The sequence below is a fragment of the Leptodactylus fuscus genome, chromosome 9 (genome assembly GCF_031893055.1).
Source record: "Leptodactylus fuscus isolate aLepFus1 chromosome 9, aLepFus1.hap2, whole genome shotgun sequence".
In the NCBI taxonomy this organism is placed as follows: Eukaryota; Metazoa; Chordata; class Amphibia; order Anura; family Leptodactylidae; genus Leptodactylus; species Leptodactylus fuscus.
In genome coordinates, this window is record NC_134273.1 from 26,392,512 (window position 1) to 26,415,071 (window position 22,560).

The following is a 22,560-nucleotide window of genomic DNA, read 5'->3' on the forward strand; positions in this document are numbered from 1 at the left end:
CTGAGGAGCTGAACAACACTTCTTCCAACTACTACAAGTAAGGACAAGTAAGCAGCTCTAGGGGGGTGGCACATGGCAAGACCGAAGCCATGTCATAGAGTATGCATTGGAACTAATCTGCATATTTCATATGGCTGAAATCAGAAATCACAACCCTGATCCTCTGTGGTTTTGCCACACAATAAGCAGCATACTACCTCCAGGAAATATCTATTACATATGACTGCAGTTGAGGAAAAACATTCACATTTATGGCATGTGACTTGTCAGCTTTGGAAGAATCCTCACCAAAATCCATGTCAAATCCGACAGATGTAACGTACAGGGGAGTTTTAGCTATCCTTATGTACCAGAAAACTGTTGTAGAGGGAAGACATTGTGGTGCATAATTGTTGTGGGCCCTTCTTTGTGCTGTTTTCAGTGAGAAAGGGGGGTGTAAGCCAGTGCCAGACACCTCCTGTGACATCACTGTGTGTATTACCTCTGTCCTGTGACATTACTATGTGTATTATCCTGTACTGTGACATCACTATGTGTATTATCCCTGTACTGTGACAACACTATGTGTATTATCCCTGTACTGTGACATCACTGTGTGTATTATCCCTGTACTGTGACATCACTGTGTGTATTATCCCTGTACTGTGACATCACTGTGTGTATTATCCCTGTACTGTGACATCACTGTGTATTATCCCTGTACTGTGACATCACTGTGTGTATTATCCCTGTACTGTGACATCACTGTGTGTATTATCTCTGTCCTGTGACATCACTATGTGTATTATCCCTGTACTGTGACATCACTGTGTGTATTATCCCTGTACTGTGACATCACTGTGTGTATTATCCCTGTACTGTGACATCACTGTGTGTATTATCCCTGTACTGTGACATCACTGTGTGTATTATCCCTGTACTGTGACATCACTGTATGTATTATCCCTGTACTGTGACATCACTGTGTGTATTATCTCTGTACTGTGACATCACTGTGTGTATTATCTCTGTACTGTGACATCACTGTGTGTATTATCTCTGTACTGTGACATCACTGTATGTATTATCCCTGTACTGTGACATCACTGTGTGTATTATCCCTGTACTGTGACATCACTGTGTGTATTATCCCTGTACTGTGACATCACTGTGTGTATTATCCCTGTACTGCGACATCACTGTGTTTATTATCTCTATATTGTGACATAACTGTGTAAATTATCCTTGTATTGTGACATCACTGTGAGCATTATGTGTAGCACTATTTCCCTATAGGTATAAATTGAAACAGAAAGTTTGCAGAGAAAACCTCTGCGAACTTTCTGTCTAAAGCGTTGCGGGAAGAACCGCAATGCGTTGCTTCCGCGGTTGTTCCTGCAGCGCTCCTTTGCTTTGGGACACCACGTGGCACCTTAGCCTTTGACTGACTTTTTCTTGAATGTATGGGAGTCATTACTCCCCTCTTTTTCCTATTGAGAGCACAGGAATACCTGGCCAAGCCTGCATGTGTATTGCTATAGTTGGAAAGGAGTGGCAGTCACGTGACGTCCATGTATCTATGACATATGACTAGACTCGGCCACTGCTTACACTTGTTTGTTGGGTTATTGTGGAATTCTCTCAGGCTTATTACTATTTGAAGTACAATAATAGCTCAGACCGCAGAACTATTTTTTCACGTTGAAACTAGAGAAGCCATGTTGGAGGCCATACCTGGAGTTCATCAGGATCCACCTTAGCTGTGCAACATACAAAAGCCATGACACTAGTGTGAACAGACTCTTACAACTTGACATAAGTGGTCTGTGTCCACCTCAACGGACAGACCCACTCTGTAAGGCAGAGACACCACGCTGCTTTTTTGCTGTTGCAGATTTTGCTGCATTTTTTGAGCCAAAGCCAAGAATGGCTACAAAAGGAATGGGAAATATATAGGAAGTTCTTATACGTCTCCCTTCTGCTCAGTGCCTTTGGCTCAAAAAAACGCAACAAAATCTGCAACAAAAAAAGCTGCATTTCTGCAATGTGGGGACTCAGCCTAAGGGTAGGTTCACATGGAGTTTTTTGCAGGCAGATTTTGACGCGGAATCCGCCTACAAAAATGGCTCCCATTGAAGACAATGGGAGCCGCTTGTTTTTTTTTTCCTACTAGCTTTTAGGGGAAAACAGAAGCCACATGACCTATCTTGCCGTGGCGTCCGCAGCTCGAGACGCGCTCCTGTTCAGGCCCATTCATTGGCATCCCGTTTCAGCTAGCCACACCAAAAAAACAGTGTGAACTAGCCCTAAGGCCCCATGTAGTGTCCTGCAGCAAAGAAACTCTACAGGAAAAAAACGCAACAGTAACACATTGTAATTTTTCCCTCAGGGCTTTATACAGACAGTCTGCAGTTTCCTCCACAGACTTTCTGCTCTATATGAAAACTGTAGGCAAACCGCAGCGTTTACATCACATACGTCCCTGTTCCAATAGTCATCTCCATTCACAAAACTGAAAATCTCAGGAAATCCTTTCATTGCAATACAACAAACCCCCTCCTATCGTATAGGTAGCAGTTCACACTAAGCAGACATCAGCACACTTCTCCACTCTGCAGCTTTTCAGTGACGACCCCCGGCGCTCTACTGCGCATGTACAGTGGACCTTCTTCCGCGCATACTCAGTAGAGACCGGGCGCATGCGCAGTGCTTGCTGGCAGTTTTAAACATCAGGACGTCAGCGAGAGCCGGGGCATCCTGGTTGTGTGTAGGCTATAGTGCACACGGCGCGGTTGTGATAAGAGGTCGGTGCCAGTGAGCGGCTATGTACAGAGGGCTCCTGTGAGTCGCAGACATGGCGTCCCCTGAGGTGGTAGACGATTCGAGCTCTGGAGAGGCCTGTTCTGGGGGATACGGGGAGCTCGGGGACTTCCTCCTGGAGGAGAGGGCTGAGGAGGAGGAGGACGACGAGCTGCGGGGTCACTTCGAGCAGGCGGCACAGCATGCCCAGAAACTGGCCCATGTGGCGACCACACAGCAGCTTCTCTACCTGTATGCCAGGTACAAGCAGGTAATGGAGCTGTCACTGCAGCCCTGTACAATGGGACCCCCCCCCCCCCCATAGCAGTGCTAGATGCCCCCGGGTCAGTGGTGGGTAGTGGTGGCGCCCCCATCAGTATAAGGCAATGGCAGATGTAGTGCTGCGCCCGCTGTATCATTACCTTACATTGCACCTCTGTCATGTATTATTGTACTGTGCATTAGTATATAGCTGAATGAGATGTAAACCCAGTCATGGCCCCCTTGTAGACAGCAGTATGAATGGTCCGTGTTCTGTCCGTGTATTCCCCACATAGCACACTGACCCATTCATTTCTATGTGCCTGTACACATGGCTGTGAATTACGCGGTCCTGTGTGCGGGCCGACAGTCCAGGTTGCAAAATATGGAACAGGTCCTATTTCTGTCCGATTTTGTGGCCCTCCTTCCGCAGCTCCTATTTCATTGAATGAAAGGGGCCCGAAGAAGCAAAGGCAGCGCGCAGATGATATCCGTGTGTCCCACATGTGCTGCCCGTGTCATTCATTCACAGCCTAGGATAAGTTTACATTATTATATTATCCCTGTACTATGGAGTGCGCTCATTGTCTCAGTTCTGTGATGTCACTGCTTGCATTATCCCTGTACTGTGACATCACTGTGTGTATTATCCCTGTACTGTGACGTCACTGTGTGTATTATCCCTGTACTGTGACGTCACTGTGTGTATTATCCCTGTACTGTGACGTCACTGTGTGTATTATCCCTGTACTGTGACGTCACTGTGTGTATTATCCCTGTACTGTGACGTCACTGTGTGTATTATCCCTGTACTGTGACATCACTGTGTGTATTATCCCTGTACTGTGACGTCACTGTGTGTATTATCCCTGTACTGTGACGTCACTGTGTGTATTATCCCTGTACTGTGAGGTCACTGCGTCCATTATCCCTACACTGTGACGTCACTGTGTGTATTATCCCTGTACTGTGACGTCACAGCATTAAATGTCCCAGTATGTAGAGGAGACTGATATAATCGTACACTCTTCTAGTTCTGAACTTGCTGCTTAATTTGCAGCCTCCTTACAGATTTCGCTATGGGGCGCTGACCTTACCTCTGTTACGCTACATTGACATCTGCCCTTCAACTTCTGACTTCATCTGTTGATATTGGGGAGAAAATAACAGATACATTTTAATAAATGGAGTTTGTTAGGATTCGTTGTTATCCATCATTAGACCTCTCCATATTGTGTTCTTGTCCTACAGTGGAGAGGAGGAATGGATTAAATGGCGCAGTATGTCCGACCTCACAATCCTACAGTTCATAGGAGGCTGTGACCCATTTTCTAAAGCTTTCTTATCCAATGTACAGCAGATGAGTGATGTTTAGGCACGTGGGATCAGATATAGGAGTGTAGTAGAGCTTATATGGCTGCCTATGGAGTCCCTATATCCCTCCACTATAGAGCCATAAGCATTCAGTGATCTGCTGTATGGCGCCTCCGAGTGTTCACATATCATGGAAGTATTATCCTCTTCAAGCAATGCAGAATACACCTTTGTCCGTCCATATGTACTTACAGGTCTATGAAGCTGTATTATTGTCTTCTAGACTCCTACCGATGATTATAGGGCAAGTCCTATCCTACATTACATCAAGCTAGGACCCCCTATTGAAGTTAACGGGGGATGGAAGCCACATAAACATGAAATCCGTCCCCCCTCGGGGTGCACACACGGTCATGAGCATGTAGTCCACTAGTGATGTCATATTGCTAGGACATGGTATTACGTTATTTCCATTGGGGGTGGATTCTGCCTATACTGCTTTACATGTCTCTTATTAGATGGAGCTCCTGATCGGACGCAGATGGGAAGGGGTTATGATGAAGCCCCTTACTGCAGAACATTGCGCCACCCACTTATTTGTTTATTTAGCTCCACCATATTCCGCAGCACTTTACAGAGATATTGTCACAGGTATTATAAAACGGATCTCCAAGGTCTCTTAACTAGGACTCTCAGCAGGTTTGTGAGCTCAGAACTGCTGACGGATTCCTTTTAACCCCTTACTATTCAGGGTGCAGCAGTAAGGTCTTAATCCTGTGCCGTACCTATATGGCACGGAGTTGGTGCTATCAGCATTACATGGCAGCTGTAACCTGTAGCTGGTACCCAAGATTAAAGAAATCGTGGCGTTTTACAGTAATTGTGTACTGGATGACATTCTAGCAATCCCATCCCACAATGTGGTAAAATATGTACAGCGGACATTGGTTTTGGAAATCCCAGCGTGGCAATTATTCCTACAGAAATGCTGGTGGTTTCCCTGTACGTGTAATTGAAGCGAAAGTCCGCAGAGAAAACCTGCAAACTATCCTTGAGAAGCGTTGCAGGACGGTACTAGGGGCCTGAAAGGGGTTTTCTTGCCCCCAGCTTCAGTACCCAGTGCTACTGTTATAGAGTAGATGGTAGTACAGCCCTGCACCTATATTTTAGTTTAGTGTGGCCGGCTGAGACATTACTAGAAAATATTATGTGTTTTCATGTCCTGGTTTTGCTCATTGTAAATATACACAGGTATAGCGCTGAGCACTGAAGTGGAATACAGCAACAGGATATGAGTGAGTGCCAAAACCACAGAACAGGAGTCTGCTCATACATCAGACAGGCAAGACACAGGCGGATCACCGGCCGAGGATTAGGGCATGAACAGGAATGCCGAAAACTGACCTCTGATCTCTGCCAGGGGCCGTGTACAGCAGATACCACCACGTGATAGACCCTCTGTCCTTACTTAGGGGTCCGCTATTCTCTCTTATGGTTTTCCAGTGGCTTGACCTCAAGAATTTTTCTGCGTGCAGGGCTGTGAGATATGCCAGGACTGCTGATCACTGTCTGAACACAACCTTACCCCCGTATTTCTTGCTGCATCCAAATACAGATTCCAAAAGAAAAACTATATAAATCTGTCTTGAGGCATAGAGCTTTCTGACTAGGTCTATGGCTGATTTTGCTCAGAACTATGTAGGAGATAACATAACCACAGCCATTACTTAGAAGCAATGCTATAGGTTTCCTCTTAATAATAAAGGATAGAACCTGCTTTAGGATAAATTCACATGCGATGCGGTTTGTTGCAGAAACTTCCACAACTGTCCCATTGAGACTTGCAGAAAACCACGTTCTTATTACAGACACAGCCCCATTCACATGAACAGAACCAATTTTTTATGTGAAGATGTTTCTGCAATAAATCTGCTGTGTGTGAATTCACATGATGACGGCAGAGAGACATAAACCAGTCAGCCATAACCATAAACCTGCTGATGGGAGATCTTAATAACCTTGATCACCTGAGGACAATGGCAAAAGGTCACACGGGGTATTTTGGTCAGGATTTTGTGGCCGTATCCACCTCAAAATCCTGACCAAAAAGATGGCTCCAATTGAAATCATTGGGAGGCGGCCAATTCTTTTTTCCGGGAGCCGTTTATTCCGGCTCCTGGAATAAAGAAGCGACATGTTCATTCTTCAGGCGGATTTACCTCGTGACATCCGCCTGAAGACACTTCGTCCTCCCGACTAGGCCCATTCATTTGGACATAATCTAGAGCGGAGTGCGCGACTAGATGATGGTGCACTGCATCGGCATCCAGTCACAGCTACCCGCATTTTGGACCTCAGGTTCTGGGCCAAAAACCCTGTGTGAACACGGCCTTAGACAACAAGCAACCAGTCAGCTCTTAAAGGGAACCTGTCAGAATGATTAGGGACATGCAGCCACTCCACAGGTCCTTAACCAGGGGTTTATTGTCCCAAATCGTCATGTTGTAAAGCCATATATGCCTGCACTGAAATAAAAAAACATCTTTATACTCTCCCTGATGCTGTATTCCCTTAAGCCAGAGGAGCACATCTTAGCTTCAGTGCGATCTTGGACACATGTGCAGTGTTAACCGTATTGTAGGTCCCTGACTTTACTAAGAAATTGCGCAGGTGCCGGGAACACCAGACAAACTCCAATGAGACTCTTAGGACTAATCTATAGGTAAGTGTAAAGGTTTTTTTTTTTTTTTTTTGAAAATGTAGGCACGGATAGTTTTAAATCTGGTTGATTTGGGACACTAAACCCCACGTCTATAAGGACCAGGGAGTGGGTTAATGTCCCAAATAGACCTGACAGTTTCCCTTGTATTGGAAGCAGGAAATATGGCCAAGCATAAGTATCTGAGTGACTAGAGCCACATTGTGATGGCTAGATTACTTTGTCAGCAGGTCATACTCTTCTTGGATATTGCCCCCTTAAGGGGAATCTATCATTTGCAATAGGCATTTTTAACTAAACATATCTTTGCATAGCCTTTAGAAAGGTCGTTCCAGGGATACCTCTTATTCTATCATCGGAGCCTCCGTTTTTGAAATATCCCGGTTCTAGTGTTATGCAAATTAGCCAGTACGGAGCATCGGAAACCTTCTAACTGTTGCTTGAGCACTGCAGCAGCATCATCATCATCATGATCAGTATTTCCCTTGTTACCGCCTCCTTCTTTACACAGAATCCCTCCTCCTACGGTTCTTCACTGCTTCCAGAGGGCGGTCAGAAGGGGAAGGCTGATGATGATGATGATGGTGCTTCCGGTGCTCTGTGCTGGCCTATTTGCATATCAATAAAACCGGGGTAATACAAAAACAACAGTGTGCATAATAGAATACAATGTATCCCTGGAATAGCCTTTCTAAAGGCTATGCAAAGATATGTTTAGTTAAAAATGGCTATTGCAAATGACAGACTCCCTTTAACCAGTAGCATCGCTTACAACAGAGAACTGCTATGACTTATTTTTTGGAATGTATTAGATGTTTTAGCCCAAGCTGTTCATCCTCTTAGCTGAAGTCTCTGTCATATACTGCTTTAGATCTGACCGTATATTTTATGCTTGACAGGTGAAAGTTGGAAAGTGCACAACGTCAAAACCAGGATTCTTTGATTTTGAAGGAAGGCAAAAATGGTAAGTAGATTACTATAATTTACAGAACTAACTCTGCATTTCTTTCTAATCTGTGCGGGGTCTGGGTGTTGGACACACACAGATCAGATACTGCTGGTTAAGGTCATCAGTGTGCAACTGGGATAAGGGTCTGGCTAACCCCTTGCATCACCCCATATATCACAAAAGTGAGCGGAGTTATGTGGTCAGTGCCTAGATCTTATAGGAACTCATCCGGGACAGAGTTTGCACCTATCTGCAAAGGCAAAGCATTTGGAAATGTGATAAAATAGGATGAAGGCGTGTGTCCTAGCTAGCTCCACATATTAATAATGAATAAACCTAAAGGTATTGGTGATCTAGGCATAGGATGGGTCATCAGCCTCGGATCGGTGAGAGTCTGCTTGAATGTACCCCCACGATCAGCTCCTCACAACAGTCACCAGAACATAGAGAATGGAGCTGGAAGGTTAAGCCAAGTCACTGCAGCTCATCTTAGTTTTAAGTGAACGGCAGTAATCTGACCTGACCAATCCAAAATGGAGTCCTCTTTTTCCAGCTTTGTTCTTTGGATGTTCTGTTGACTCTTGAGAACAGCTAATTGGTGGAGGTGCTAAAACCCTCACCCATCTGATGTTGATGACCTTTCCAAAGGATAGCTTGTCAATATTTTTAGACTTAGGGCTAGTTCGCACGGAGCATGGAATGGCGTATTTTGGTCCTGATTGTGATGCGGTAAGCCGCATCAGAAATGGACCAAAATGTGCCTGTCAAGGCTTCCGACAAATGCGGCTTCCCGCTCTGGACTAGGCTCAAATGAATGGGCCTAGTCCGGAGGGCGCTGTTGCGAGGTGGACGCCGGGGCTGACTCAACCGCAGAATCCACCTGAAGAAAGGGCAGCTCACTTCTTTCTTCTGTGATCCGGCACATACCGCTCACGGGAAAAAGAAAGCTAGTGGTCTACACAGACCTCTATTGTGAGGGGGGGATTCTGAGGTGGATTTGGCATCAGAATCCGCCCCCTCTTGCCCCGTGTGAATGAGCCCTTAAAGAGGATTTTTTCACTTCCTCATAGATGTGCGGTATTATACACCGCTAGAAAGCCGACTGCAATAGCCTTTTCAGGTATGTGCCTCAGCGCTAGACATCTTGGTGCCGTTAGTCTGTCAGAAGGGCAGGCCTTACAGCTCAGCGGCTTCGGCTATGGAAGAGACTTGTCAGGAGGGGGTTTCCTCGCAGCACGGCTATGATGCTAAGCTGTAAGACCAACCCTCCTGATGTTGGAGATATATCGGTGCCGAAATTAATAGCACCAACATCTCCCTCACGGGCACATACTGGGAAAGCCAACAGTGCGCTGAACTAGTGGTATATAATCGGTGTATACAAAGTCCTCTTATCAACACAACCCCTTTAATGTCCTCCTGCATATGATTTTATATACCTCTAGAAAGCCAACAATGCGCTGAATTCGTTATTTTCTGCACCAATCTCTGTCCACCATCAGAAGGGTCTTCCTGACAGTCTATTCATACAGTTTATTCACAAGTCAGACACCCAACAATCAGAACAGGGTACCGTGAGTGGAGCCCCGGTGCACGTGCCTGACCAATGCTCCATTCACTGCTATGGGGCTGCCAGGACTGTAATCTCCGGCTGCTCCCACATCCCTGTAGCAGTAAATGGAGCACTGGGCAGGCAGCGGTGTACTTCAGCTATATTCGGCATTCCCCTTGAAATAAATGTAGCAGTGCCTTTCCACCACTTCTTCTAGAATGGGGGCACTTGTTCTTCTGATCAGTATTACATGTTTGGGCCGCAGTAACCAAGAGCTAAACCAAAACTATACTGCAAAAAGCAGCGAATTTCTGAGGGCTCCAGAATGTTGGAGGAAACTTCTTTAACATCACAGATTTCTCCTACTTGTACTGAGAACTAGTTTTAGTGGTGACATTCCTTCCAGGAACAAGTCACCATTGAAGTGTGAGCAGTGCTTGGAATAGTCTGCTTATTTATCCCGTCAGGTTAATTCATTGTGACAGGGCCATTTGAGAAGAGAATTGCCCATTCACCCTGAATTATAGCTGCCATTTCATTAATTCTCTAAAAGCCAAATGAAGCTCAGGTTGTTACGTCCTCATTCACATGCTCCATTTAATTTGTTTTGTTATTAATATCTTTATTGTTCTCGATATTCCCTGATGCTATTGCGGTAACTTCTATATGGACAGTCTAGATAATGATATTATGGAAGCATTTGCGTTAGAGAGATGCAGGGTTACTGTACAGGCAATAAATAGTATCACAATTGTAGACTTAAAGTGAACCTCTAGCCAAAATGGAAACTTATTTACCTTGCTTACTTATATAGCGCCTTCATATTCTGCAGCACTTTACAGGTATTGTCAAGACCATCCCATATAGGGCTCACGATATACATTCCCTATCAGTACGTCTTTGGAGTGTTGGAGAAAACTGGAATACCTGGAGGAAACCCACATAAACTTGGAGAGAATATGCAAACTCCTTGTCTGAATCGCTGTGTGCAGGCTTAATCCAGGCCTGCACCTCTTCCTAATATAACAATTCTGGAGAATCCTTTCTTAAAACTCTGTCTTGTATCGTCCCTCTGTTACCCCCTCATGGTAATGTGTGACTACATTCATAGCTTGGTGTTGCCAGTCTGGATTGTGTCCGGGGCTGTGTAGTCAGAATAAAGTTACTGACTGATGAATTCTTTTTAATGACACAATGATTGATATTGTATAATTACTTAGATTCTTAGCTTACGTATTTGCTTTCCTAGGATTGTTGGAGTTGGTGCTTTGGCCTATTCTGCCATGTGCTGCTACAGACTCTAATCTGTGCTGATAGGGCCAGACTATTAAAGGGGTTGTCCCATCACAAGGATCCTATCTATACTGCTAGTTTATGTGGATTTAAGACTTTTTCTAAATACATTGCTTTATCAAAACTGGTTTGTTTGGCCGCTATCTTAATTTATTCACTTCATTGTTTACACTGCGTTTCTATGGCCCTTGGGATTATCTGCTCATTTGACAAGTGATGTAGCTGCCTGCTCTCAGGAGAGAGGGAGGGGCTTAGAGCAGCTCTGAGCTGTTTGTGTCTTTTAAGTAGCAGAGCTTCTCAGAGAGCTCCAGGATTGCTGAGCTCTTATCAGTCGGTTTAATTGAATTTGGCTGATAAGGGCTGAGATAGGGAGTCTGTTAGCTCTGTATGTAATGCAAACTGACTCAAATCCAGCTCTGCTACATCAGCTTCACACTGTGGTAATACATTTACAACCAATCCCGTGCAAGTGAAACCCCGCCCATCAATGTGCCGAGAAAAGCAGGAAGTGCATACAGCACAACAGCCTGCAGGTTAGTGAACAAGCGTCATGGGAATACCCCTTTAAGGCCTCATGCACACAATCATAGTTTTAGACATGTCCTATTTTTGTCCACATTTGCGGCACAGACCAGTGCAGGGGATCATACAAGTTCTTTTGTGGATCCATGATTGCAAATGACATATGGACGTGTTTTTTGCGGACAGTAAAAACCAGTACGGTCATGTACATGTAGCCTTAGGGACATAGCAGACTGGCAAGATGGATGGTGACACCTAGATTAGGCAATTTATTCATAAATATTCAGCAAGAATAACACAGCGCAGAGTTATAAGGAAAGATATTCCAAAGTGATTATTTCATTGGTAATATAAGTATTAGTACAGACATGACAGGAGAGCTCCATACGTTTGTGGGCAGGGTGTAGCTGTCCTGTAGTCACTATTTTCAGCCATATTGGCTCCCATGGGGATTCTTCTTTTGTCACCCAGATAGTCAGGATTATTTTTTTTTTCACATTTTTCTTTACTTTAAAATATCCATACATTGGGTTTTGCAGCCCCTAATATATGGTTCATCTTGTGGATAGGTTATCAGTATCTGATCTGTAGGGGTCTGAAACCCATCACCCAGACCCTGCACAGATTAGCTGTTTCGGCCCCACCCAGCTGTACAGGGGAATACAGCAGGCTCCATTGACTTCTATGCAGTTCCTATTACTGGGTGTCATTGTGCTGGGAAAGACTGTAAAGGGGTAAAGCCTTGATTTAGCGCTGCAGCTCCATCATTTTCCGGATCAGAGGGCGCACCAGAGATTTGACTCTGTCTAAAGGGTTAATCCCCTTATGAGATGGTATTAACCCTTTGAATAAATCCTTGTATGGTTGATCAGTAGAGAAGAACGCACGTGCTCCACATGATGTCCTGCCTGTGAAGTCTACTCTCTGAGATACATTCATATGTTATTTTTATATTACTTGAAACGGAAGTGACATTTTTCTTGTTCGGTATTTCCATGTTGGTAAAGTTGTGTTATTTTTGTCTTGAAGGGAGGCGTGGAAATCCTTAGGTGATTACAGCTGCCATCAGGCCATGCGTGACTACATTGAAACTGTGAAAAAGCTCGATCCGGACTGGAAACCAAAGGTGCGGTATGAATGTCATTGCTATCCTCAATAAAGCACATACACAACCTCTGTCCATGAGACTGTGGGCCATGGATGGCTTTCTGCATGGTCTTGGGCAGGAGGGGTAGTCACATATAATTCTGACCCCTATTTCCTTTATGTTGTGCAGGGGGAGCAGTCGCATATAATCTCTGACCCATAGTGCCGTTGTGGCATTGTGTAGTGGTCACAGCATTAGGACGGTAGTCTTTTCTTGCTGATGATACTTCTGCTATCACTGGTGTAGTCTATGAACCTGCTCCTATTATTTGAGGCTGTCCGTTCCAGCCCGCACCGATATTCTGGCATCACATTCGAATCCTAGACTGTGCTCGCTATTTGTCATTGCATCACTTTATAGGATAAACTACATTTAGCACAAGCCGTAAAACAGAACTTCCAGCTTGCCGCGTGCTCCGTGCAGGCAGATTTCAGGCCCTCCTGGTCTTTGGCCTTTTTTTTATCTTCAGGAAAGCCTCGTGCCGTGTAAAGTGGTTTTGAATTCTCCTACTGTATTAACCTTTGGCCATTTTGTAGGAAGCTTTGCCATTAATCCAGCTCTTAGATCATCTGTAATTGTTATTTCTGTGTCTGCAGTACTCCTTCTGTCCACCAGATGGTGCTGTAACACCAGACTAGTTTAGGAGCCTGCCGATCCAGCGATCGTTTATATTTTGTGGTATCTCGCCAATATGTCATTTGTAAAATATGGATCACAGCTTATAACCGTGCTTAATGTATATCTGTGCGGGATGGCTATAGTCACTTGACTAGTCACTGTATTGTACAGATGTCTGCCTAAGTATTATACAAACGTGTTCATAAGACCAGCTGTGGGGGGCGGTAGAACACCTTTTTTTTTTTTTCTTCAACCCCTTTGTACTCAAGTTTTTTTTTTTCATTATCCTGTTACAAGACCCATGACCTGCGACTGAGACCAAGCTTTCTGACACTAGACACCACGTTTCTCTCTAGAATCCCTTGATAGACTTGAGATTTCATTGTACCCTGCACAGATTCAAGACACCCTGTGCCAGATGCAGCAAAGCAGCCCCAGAACATAACAGAGTCTCCTCCATGTTTCACAGTAGGGACAGTGTTTTTTTTCAAGATTTGCTTCATTTTTCCATCTGTGAACACAGAGCTGATGTGTCTTGCCAAAAAGTCCGATTTTTGTCTCTGTCCATAGGACATTCTCCCAAAAGCTTTGTGGCTTGTCAACATGTAGTTTGGCAAATTCCAGTTTGTCCGATTCAAGTTATTTCTATGACCCTTTGGGGTTTTTCTTTCATTAAGCGAGGAGGACCAACAATTTTGTCCATGTGTGTGCATGTCTTAAAGGGGTTTTCAGATGGACCATCGATGTTTGATCTTTTGGGGTCTGATCCCTGCTGATCTGCAGAGCGATTGTACCCCAGCCATTGTCTACATGGGCACAGTGGCTCTGTGTGTGGCTGTGTCTGGTACTGCAGCGCAGACCCTATAAAATGACGGCCCTTTTGTTAGACTGATTCCCCCCCCAATGATCAATATTAATGACCGGCCCTTCTCAGCAGCCAATGGTTGATGCTGTTGCTAATACAATGTGTGTCCCCATGCAGTTTACATTTGTTGGCAGCCCACCCCCTGTATATATAGATATCCTGCTGATATATGATGATTTCATTCCTGTATAAGCCATTCGTGTATGGATTCTTGCACAGGTATTCATTCGTCCCATGTAAAAGAGGCTTAAAGGATAAGAATATTGGTGGTTCCTGTTCTATCTTTTGCGGAAAGCAGTTTCTAACCCACGTACAGTAGTCACAGGAATATAGGATATAGATTTACCATTGAGCTAGCTATAGTATGCCACAGATACTGTGAGGTTTTCATAGTTGTGTTCCTCCAGCTCATTCACACCATGTGTTTTCTTCCCATAGTAGGATAAATTGACGTTGCACTTTTTGTTTCACTTTGTTGTTTTTTTTATTAAAGTTTTGTAACTTATTGTTGTATATTGATGTAAAGATTGGGATCGGCCTATAAAATATCTGACAACCAAGTAGATGGCCAGAGAAAGAGAGTCCTGCACAGAGGACTTTTTTTTTTGTCAGCCATTTTCAGTTTGTAAATGACAGACACCCGGCAGTCCAATTATAGTCAATGGGGTCCGCAGGTCTCTGTGTGTAACCTCTCCAAAGAAAAAGACCTGGTGTGAACAGATCCTTTAGAAAGGTCCCAAGTCCAGTCAGTAGGTGGGACATGGGTCATTATGCCCTCCATCCAGCTTAAGACCCCCTCCCATTAAACCCATGGAACATGAAACTACAATATAACTAACCTATACAGTGACACCTTTGTGAGATGAATATCCAAAATTGCATTAAAGGGATTCTATAATTAAAAATCATATTTTTTCTCGTTGACACGTAGGAATAGCCTTAAGAAAGGTTATTCTTATCCTACCTTTAGATGTCTTCTCTGCGCCGCCGTTCAGTAGAAATTTCGGTTTTGGTCTGTATGCAAATGAGTTCTCTCGCGGCACTGGGGGCGTCCCCAGCACTCAAACAGCACTGGGGGCGTCCCCAATGCTGCGAGAGAACTCTCCAGCGCCGCCTCCATCTTCTTCTGGAACGGCCTCTCCCTGCGTCGTCTTCTTCTGGAGCTGGGTTCACTTCAGACTGCACATTCTCACAGGCCACAAGAAAATGGTTGCTTACACAGTAAGCTGGTGTAAGCGGCCATTTTCTAGTGGCCTGTGGGCATGTGCCGTCGGCTCTGCCCGAGGCCTAGAAGTTTGAAACCAGCTCCGGAAGACGACGCAGGGAGAGTGGTGAGCTTTTCAAAGAGGATGTGTAGTATGGGAGAACTGAATGTCAATCCCAGAAAATGAGGTCTGGGTAAAGGGCTGCTCTTCTCCAAGAGGTTCACCGGACATCATTGGATCTGCAATATGGGATATAATACAGATGTTCAATGCTTTACTTTGCAGACATAGAACGGACAAGGTTGTGATACTAAATCCAGACCAACTAATCTGTATTGTGCGGCCATACTCCTTGCCATATAGCCACCATACGGCCTTACCTCTATAGATTAACATTAGATCACTTACTGCCGCCGATGCAGAGGATTAATCTATGGTGGATTGTAGACCTGATTAAAGAGTCATTACATACAATCACTGATTAACCTTCTATATAGAGGAGAGCACGCTGTGACGTCACCGGCAGTACAACGGGCCGGGAATCAGAGATTTCATTAAGCCCCCGTTTACACTTAGTGCAGGGCTGGAAAAACCCTGGGAGCCAGGCAGCAATGGCGACCAGAAATGTGCAACTGGCACTTACCGCTTTTTCTATTAAGGGTTATCTTATTGTCGGTCACTAGAAAAGTCAGGTTGTTTCTTGGAGCAACGGAACTAATCTCTTAGGGGATTTCAGACAGCAGACACTTGTGTAACACAAATTTGTTCCTTACATCTGAATGGGATTGTAATGGCGGCAAGTACGAGGATTTCTGCAAGATCAGATACATGGAACAGTCAGAGGAACTTCTGCTACTAGTCTGTCACGTGTGAATTGACTCCTAAAGAGGTTTTGCTGGTTTCCAGTACTGGAGAGCTGCTCTTTGGGATGGGTCATTGGTATCGGCTGTGTGGTAGTGGAACATGGCACTTACGGCCTCTACATTACGGACACTGGTCCATACACCACAATGCCGTACACTTGGTAGCTGCGGTTCTAGGTTTTGTAGTCTTGTCCCATTCATCTCCCTTTAAAAAGAGGATCAGCATGGCCTTAAGAGTCAGAACCCCAACCAGTGGTCGGCCATTACTAGTGTCAGCTCAGAATCCAGTGTAAAGGGGAACTCCACCTTTACAAAGCTCTTATTGTGTGTCCACAGCTACTACTGTATCCATGGTAACAGACTACAAACCGTGAGCAGTGTGACCCTCTTCTTACTACTTGCTGACCTACCAGATATATATTAAAGGGATTGTTCAGGATTTCTTTTATTTATGGACTATTCTTAGGATAGTTCATAAATGTCTAATCGGTGGCCCCGCACAGATCAGCTGTTCAGGGGTCTGTCCAGTATCCGTATTATACAAAGTGCAGAGATGGAAGCAGTAGGCAGCGTGCCCTGACTCAGAAGAGAGCTGAGCTGCAGTACTGCTAGCCTGCCACTAGTCAGGGTATGGAGCCAACTTCTTCCATCTCCATGCAGTGTATAGTACTGACACTGGATGATCCCTGCAGAGGACGGCTATCCCAACCCCCAACAATCACATACTTACGGCATAGCCTAAACAAGACAAAAGGATATAAGTAAATAAATACAATTTTTTTTCTATACCATAATTGACCTTATTATGTTGTAGAAGAAGACCCTTTTTTATTTTTTGGATGGGGGATGGGACAAAACATACTTCCTATCCACAGCTGTGTGCGTAGGAAGGAAAGCATGGGGACAGCAGTGACTATCTATCTATCTATCTATCTATCTTTATATATGTGTGTGTATATATATATATATATATATATATATATATATATATATGTATATATATATATATATATATGTAGGGGTCCCAAATGGACATTCCTCCCATAAGAGAGTCCCACTTTCAAAAAGTTTCGGAACCGCTAGTCTACTGCCACAGTTGAGGTCTTCCATGATGAGCCAAACAGATAGAGATAGGGGAACGGTGGTCTACAGAGTCCCTACATGTATTGTCACGGTGTGTGACTTCTGGTGGGAACAAGTATGTCAGACAATGTCAATTTTTCAATTACCGTATTTTTTTTAAAATTTATTTATTTTAACTCCTTCCCCTCTATAAATCTGTGAGGTGATATGAAGAAGTCACATTGCTTGCACGAGCCTTCACAGCCCTGCACACAGCTGATCATGGGGGTCCCAAGTATTTGACTTCCACTGGGGGTGTTTTTTTTTGGTTTTTTATACCTGGCCTTGGGTTTTCTTTACATTGTGCTCCCTTTAACTTCGCTGCCAGTCCCGAGCCCATCGAGGAGGTGACACCGTCTGACATCGCTCTGATCACGCTGCTCTTTAATCTGGAAAATGATCCCGCAAGACACGGAGCCATCTGCTTGTGCTCGGCCCCCTCCTCTCCAGAGTCGGATACTTCACTCTTGGTGCCCAAGGGAGCATTTTGTGAATTAATGTGTTATGGTTGCAGTGGGAGTTAGTTGTCTCTCTGTGTTTTGTTAACTGCCCATCTCAGGTCTGTGCACATCATTTCCCTCCTTCCCTATGGGACAAGTAAAAACCTGAGAGGGTAAGTGGGGGCTGTGTCATTCCAGCAGGCCGGCCCCGTCCCTGCCAGCTTTCTGGGGGTCTGTTTGTTTCTCCCCAGCACACAAACACTCGGCCTCCTGTCATCTGCCAGAGAAATGCAGCGATTTGGGCCAGGAGAATGCTACTCCTGGGGGACCCTCTGCTCTCCAACTAATTGAATTATGGCTTTGGTGTCAGTATGGTAGGAATACAAATCATATCCGAGAGGGAGGGGGAGAGGAGTGACAGAGGAGAGGGGCTCGGGAGCCAATGGAAGCCGATGGCTTTATAGCAGAAAACCTTTACTTACAGTAAGATACGCCTATAGATTGTTACACATTTACTAATCCATATATCTACGCTGTCAATTATTGGACCCTCTCCATATGGGAATCTTATAAAAGGACTGGACACAATTGTCGTTTCATGCTGTTTAAAGGGAAGGCATGGAAACCTAGGAGAAGGATGGACTAATGATATCTGAAATTATTGCTCCATTTTCATGGACCGGTCGGACTGTTATTGGCCTTACACAACATACAGACACAATGTCAATGAATATTTCTTGTAAGGCTGTGATAGGCAACCTTTGACACTCCAGCTGTTGTATCACTACAACTCCCAGCATGCACACTGCTCTGCTGTTCTTGGAACTTCCATGGAAGTGAATGGAGCAGGCTGGGAGTTGTAGTTTTACAGCAGCTGGAGAGTCGAAGGTTGCTGATCCCTGCCCTGTACAATTCTCCAAATCCCCTGCACGGGACACTTGGTTATATATGGCAATGAATGTGCATTAAATGTGTGCAAATTGGTAAATAAATAGGAAAGCTGGACCCCCCACAATAACCAAACTCCACAGCCTTGTTATTGGATGGTGGGTAATGTTTGATGTTCAGAAACTTTGGGGTTCTCCATTTTAGACCGTACCTACGTGTTAGAAGACTCCCTTGACAATAAACAGACTTGGCAGAGATCAGATGTGTAAAGACACCGGGCACAATCTCCCTGCAGTGCCACCACCACAGATATCAAGGATAGCTTTCCTTTTAACCCATTCAAGTCAGTGGTTGGTGGACCTGTCCGTTACTGCATTACACAAAGTGAGGGTCGCTCATTGTGTTTCCTTTTATGATAAGGATCATGAACAGGGGACCTGAGTGCTGTATTGGGTGTGGCGCTGCACACCGACCACCACAACCCTGTAAGCGCTGGTCTGGTGGCAGGGGTGTTGCCGGACTACTGGGCGCTCCTCCCTGTAGGCGCTGTGTCGCGGTTGTGATGGTCGCTGTGCACCAGTGAGTAGGGACTCACTATAAAGAGCTCGCTGTGAAGTGGCTGGTGGGCTTATACACCTTGTTCAATATGTATACTGAGAACCTGATGTTCAGTATTGTAGAATTTGCTGAAACCTCTAGATGAATGTATAAGATTGGGATGTGCGGTCCTTGTCTTTTTGTTTTTTGTTTTATTTTTTAGATATACTAAGATAATACCTTAATAGTCCCACCATGGGTCAATTCAGTGTGTTACAGAAACATAGATAATACAGTAATATATTGCAAGAAAAGAACACATACAAGCTCATAGCAGATAGAAAAGATACTAGGAGTCATAGCAACTAAAAAGAAAAGACTCAGGATCATTTAGTTCTCTGTGCGGAGTGATCATTGCTTAGCCTGATGTAGATTATACTAGATTGTAGATGTAGATTGTACTATTGCAGAGTCATCAGAGTACATTTGCAGGGAACAGCTAGGTGAGTTCCACCCAAAGTCAGCAGTGTACAGTGTGAAGAGAAAAGGGGCAAGAACTGTACCTTGTGGTGCCCCCGTACTACAGATCACAGTGTCGGACACACAGCCCCTGGCTCTCACATACTGAGGGCGGTTAGTCAGGTAGTCTAGTATCCACTGGACAGGTGATGGTCCACTCCAACAAGGTTCAGCTTCTCCCTCAGTAGCCCTGGCTCAATGGTGTTGAACGTACTGGAGAAATCAAAGAACATTAAAAATTAAATTTAAAAATTTTGTTAAAGAGAAATAAACATGTATGGTAGTGACAGTAAGCAAGCCAAATAATAAAGTGCAGGCTAGGATCGTGTCTGCTCTTTTCTGGGTTTCCGTCTCCGAATCCACATACAAAAAAAAAAAAAAAAAAGCATTTTTCGGGTGGAGACCTGAAGATTGGAAACCCAAATGCAGGTGTGAACCTAATGTCATTTGTTGTTCATATTAATAAATTATATAGTCCAAAGTATAGCAAAATGTTTAGCACTGCATATCGTCCTGTGAAAAAAAAAAAAGGGGGTTTTGTTATGTTAAAGTTGTAAAAAAAACAAAAAAAAACAATGCATATTTGATATCATAATTGTACAAACATGAAGAATAAAAGTAAAATGTTAGGGCGGGTTCACACCTGCACTCGGTCTCCACTTTGCAGGGTTCCGTCTTCTGCCTGAGAAACTGGACAGGAGACGGAAACCCGGCAGTCAGAGTCCACCCATGAGCGTCTTCTGGTCTCCAGAAACTGACTGCCAAGTTTCCGTCTCCTGTCCAGTTTCTCCTGCAAAGCGGAGACCGGGCACAAAACTGCAGTATTACAGTTCAGCTCCCATTGACTTCCCATTGGCTGCTGTATTGGTGGTTGCCCACTGTGTAGGAACCAGAGCCAATGGCCGCGTGTTCTGTATAGTACAGGTGTCTGAAGAAACTCTGTACAGCCTGGTGTCCACCGCCCCTGCGATCAGGTGTTTATGGTGGATCCATATAGGATAGATCACAAATGACTGTTTCCTGGACATCCAAGTTAATAAAAGTTCTTCAGTATGTTTTACGCATCCATTTGCAAATGTTACCTGTCTCACAAAAAACAAGCCCTCATAGAAAAAAACAACAAATTGTGAATATTTCAGGGCCGATCGTCCTCTCTAAAGCATGTCATTTACATAGTATTGGTGTATTATAGTATTGGCGACCATTAAGGAACGTCATTCCGTAACAACCAGTGCGGGTACGGAGGTATTTTGTGCCTTAAGCCTCAGGGGTAGCGCCTATATCTGAGTAACGATAGACTGGAGAGAGAATCCTTGCACTGGTATTTCTTATGGCTTTGTCTTCGCTTGTTTTGTCATTGCTAGACTCAATACGTACAAGACATTTGTGACACTAAAGGGTTGATCTAACCTTTCCCCATGCTTTCCATTAACAGATTGCAGCTCTTCTCTTACTGGCAGCCTCCAGCAATTTATAGGAATCGCAACCAAGTGTATAAAAGAGCCTTGGCACGTAAGGAGTTACACAGCCCCCTCCGTATACTCATTGAGCATTGCAACCTGTGGCTATAATTTTGCTTGCTAGTTTACTGCCAAGCTCTTAGCTGCTAGTATTCAGGTATGTAAATGAGCGACCAGAGCAGACGTACATTTGCATAAAATAACAGCGCCATTTAGGAACATCTGTCACCAGGGAAGTCTGTAGAGACAGAAGCGCTTTATTGTTTGTTATCAGGGATGCATCGGACTCTTTAATCCGTGTACCCCCTCCCTCCCTTCGCTCAGCTGGGAAGTATACCAAGTCAGGAGCAAACACATCTCTTCTAGGGACGGAAACCTGCCCGGCGCTGATCAGCATGATGAATGATGGCACAACATGAAGACATGTGCTGGAAGCTGGCGCTGCGCTCACATGTACTGGAACTTTACCTGGTGTAGTAGAGTGACTGCCACCTGCTTACTAAGCGCAGACTACAGGTGGAGGGGGGGGATCGCACCTAGTCCTCTATAGGCCTATTTCAGTATCTATTCACATGCAGTGGCTGAACCATGTAACGACATAACAGACAATAGCGGTACAATAAATGTTTGGGGGTTTTTGCAAGAGGATTTTTGCCATGTTGCAAAAGTCGTGGGCATTTTTTGCAGCGGTGTCACGAGCAGTAACCTGCAGAACCATAACCATAGCTGCACATTGTGACTACACTCCTGAGCCTATACTGGGACTTGTATAACCTTCTGCAGTCCTTGTGCCTGAATCTTACATCTACATAGATAGTGTTGGTGTAGGTTTTGGCTATAATTTAAGCCTCTTTCTGCCAGGAAATATGCTGGGCCATCGGACCCCCTGCCTGGCCCTTGGCTCATCCAATTTTCAGGAATGTGGACCTCAATTTTTAGTGCAAATACAGCCAAAAATGGTTAATGTCAGTAACTGGTGTAAAATGAATGAGATTCCCCAATTCAGTTGTATGCAACGTTTTGGACCACAGCAGCCGCTCCGTTAATATCAGTCACTAGTGATATAATAAGTCTATGTAGCCCTAGGCTAAAGTGCTTGTCCCAGGGGGAACAATCCATCACAATGGGTCCCATTCCCAATAGATTTAGCCATGGCTAGCCACAGCCCTGCTGAAGGATAAGCGTGGTATTATATGGCGGTAGTTTAGACAAATGGCCGTCCATGTACTGCAAGGAAGTTTGCTAGAATAGGAGCAGCTCCAACAGTGACTCCTTGTTTTGGCTCTTGTGGGGGGTCTTGAGCAGCAGACCCCATCTGTAATATCCATAGCCCCTTCTTATCTGACGTTCGTTTTAAGACTATTTCCAGGGAAACTTTGGGATCAGTAATGGTGACCACTCTACCCGTCACCCGGCTTTTCTAAAGATCAAGCTAGAAAAAAATAAAGAAAAGAAAAATACATTTTTTTTTTGCAATTCTGCATTACAACCAATATGGCCACCCTCCC

General features: G+C 44.6%; 2 protein-coding genes across 2 annotated transcripts in view; one reads left to right on the top strand and one right to left on the bottom strand.

Annotated features, from left to right (window-relative positions):
* Nucleotides 1-2,677: 2,677 nt before the first annotated feature.
* Nucleotides 2,678-22,560, top strand: part of ACBD6 (acyl-CoA binding domain containing 6) — a 49,012-nt gene continuing 29,129 nt past the window's right edge. The window contains exons 1-3 of the mRNA XM_075287925.1: nucleotides 2,678-3,049; nucleotides 7,972-8,036; nucleotides 12,418-12,514. Of these exons, the coding sequence (XP_075144026.1) occupies nucleotides 2,834-3,049; nucleotides 7,972-8,036; nucleotides 12,418-12,514 (378 nt within the window). The 5' untranslated portion in view covers nucleotides 2,678-2,833. The remainder of the gene's footprint in view (nucleotides 3,050-7,971; nucleotides 8,037-12,417; nucleotides 12,515-22,560) is intronic.
* Nucleotides 12,925-22,560, bottom strand: part of QSOX1 (quiescin sulfhydryl oxidase 1) — a 146,977-nt gene continuing 137,341 nt past the window's right edge. Inside the window, exon 13 of the transcript XR_012717482.1 lies at nucleotides 12,925-12,937. The gene's annotated coding sequence lies outside the window, so the exon portion shown is untranslated. The remainder of the gene's footprint in view (nucleotides 12,938-22,560) is intronic.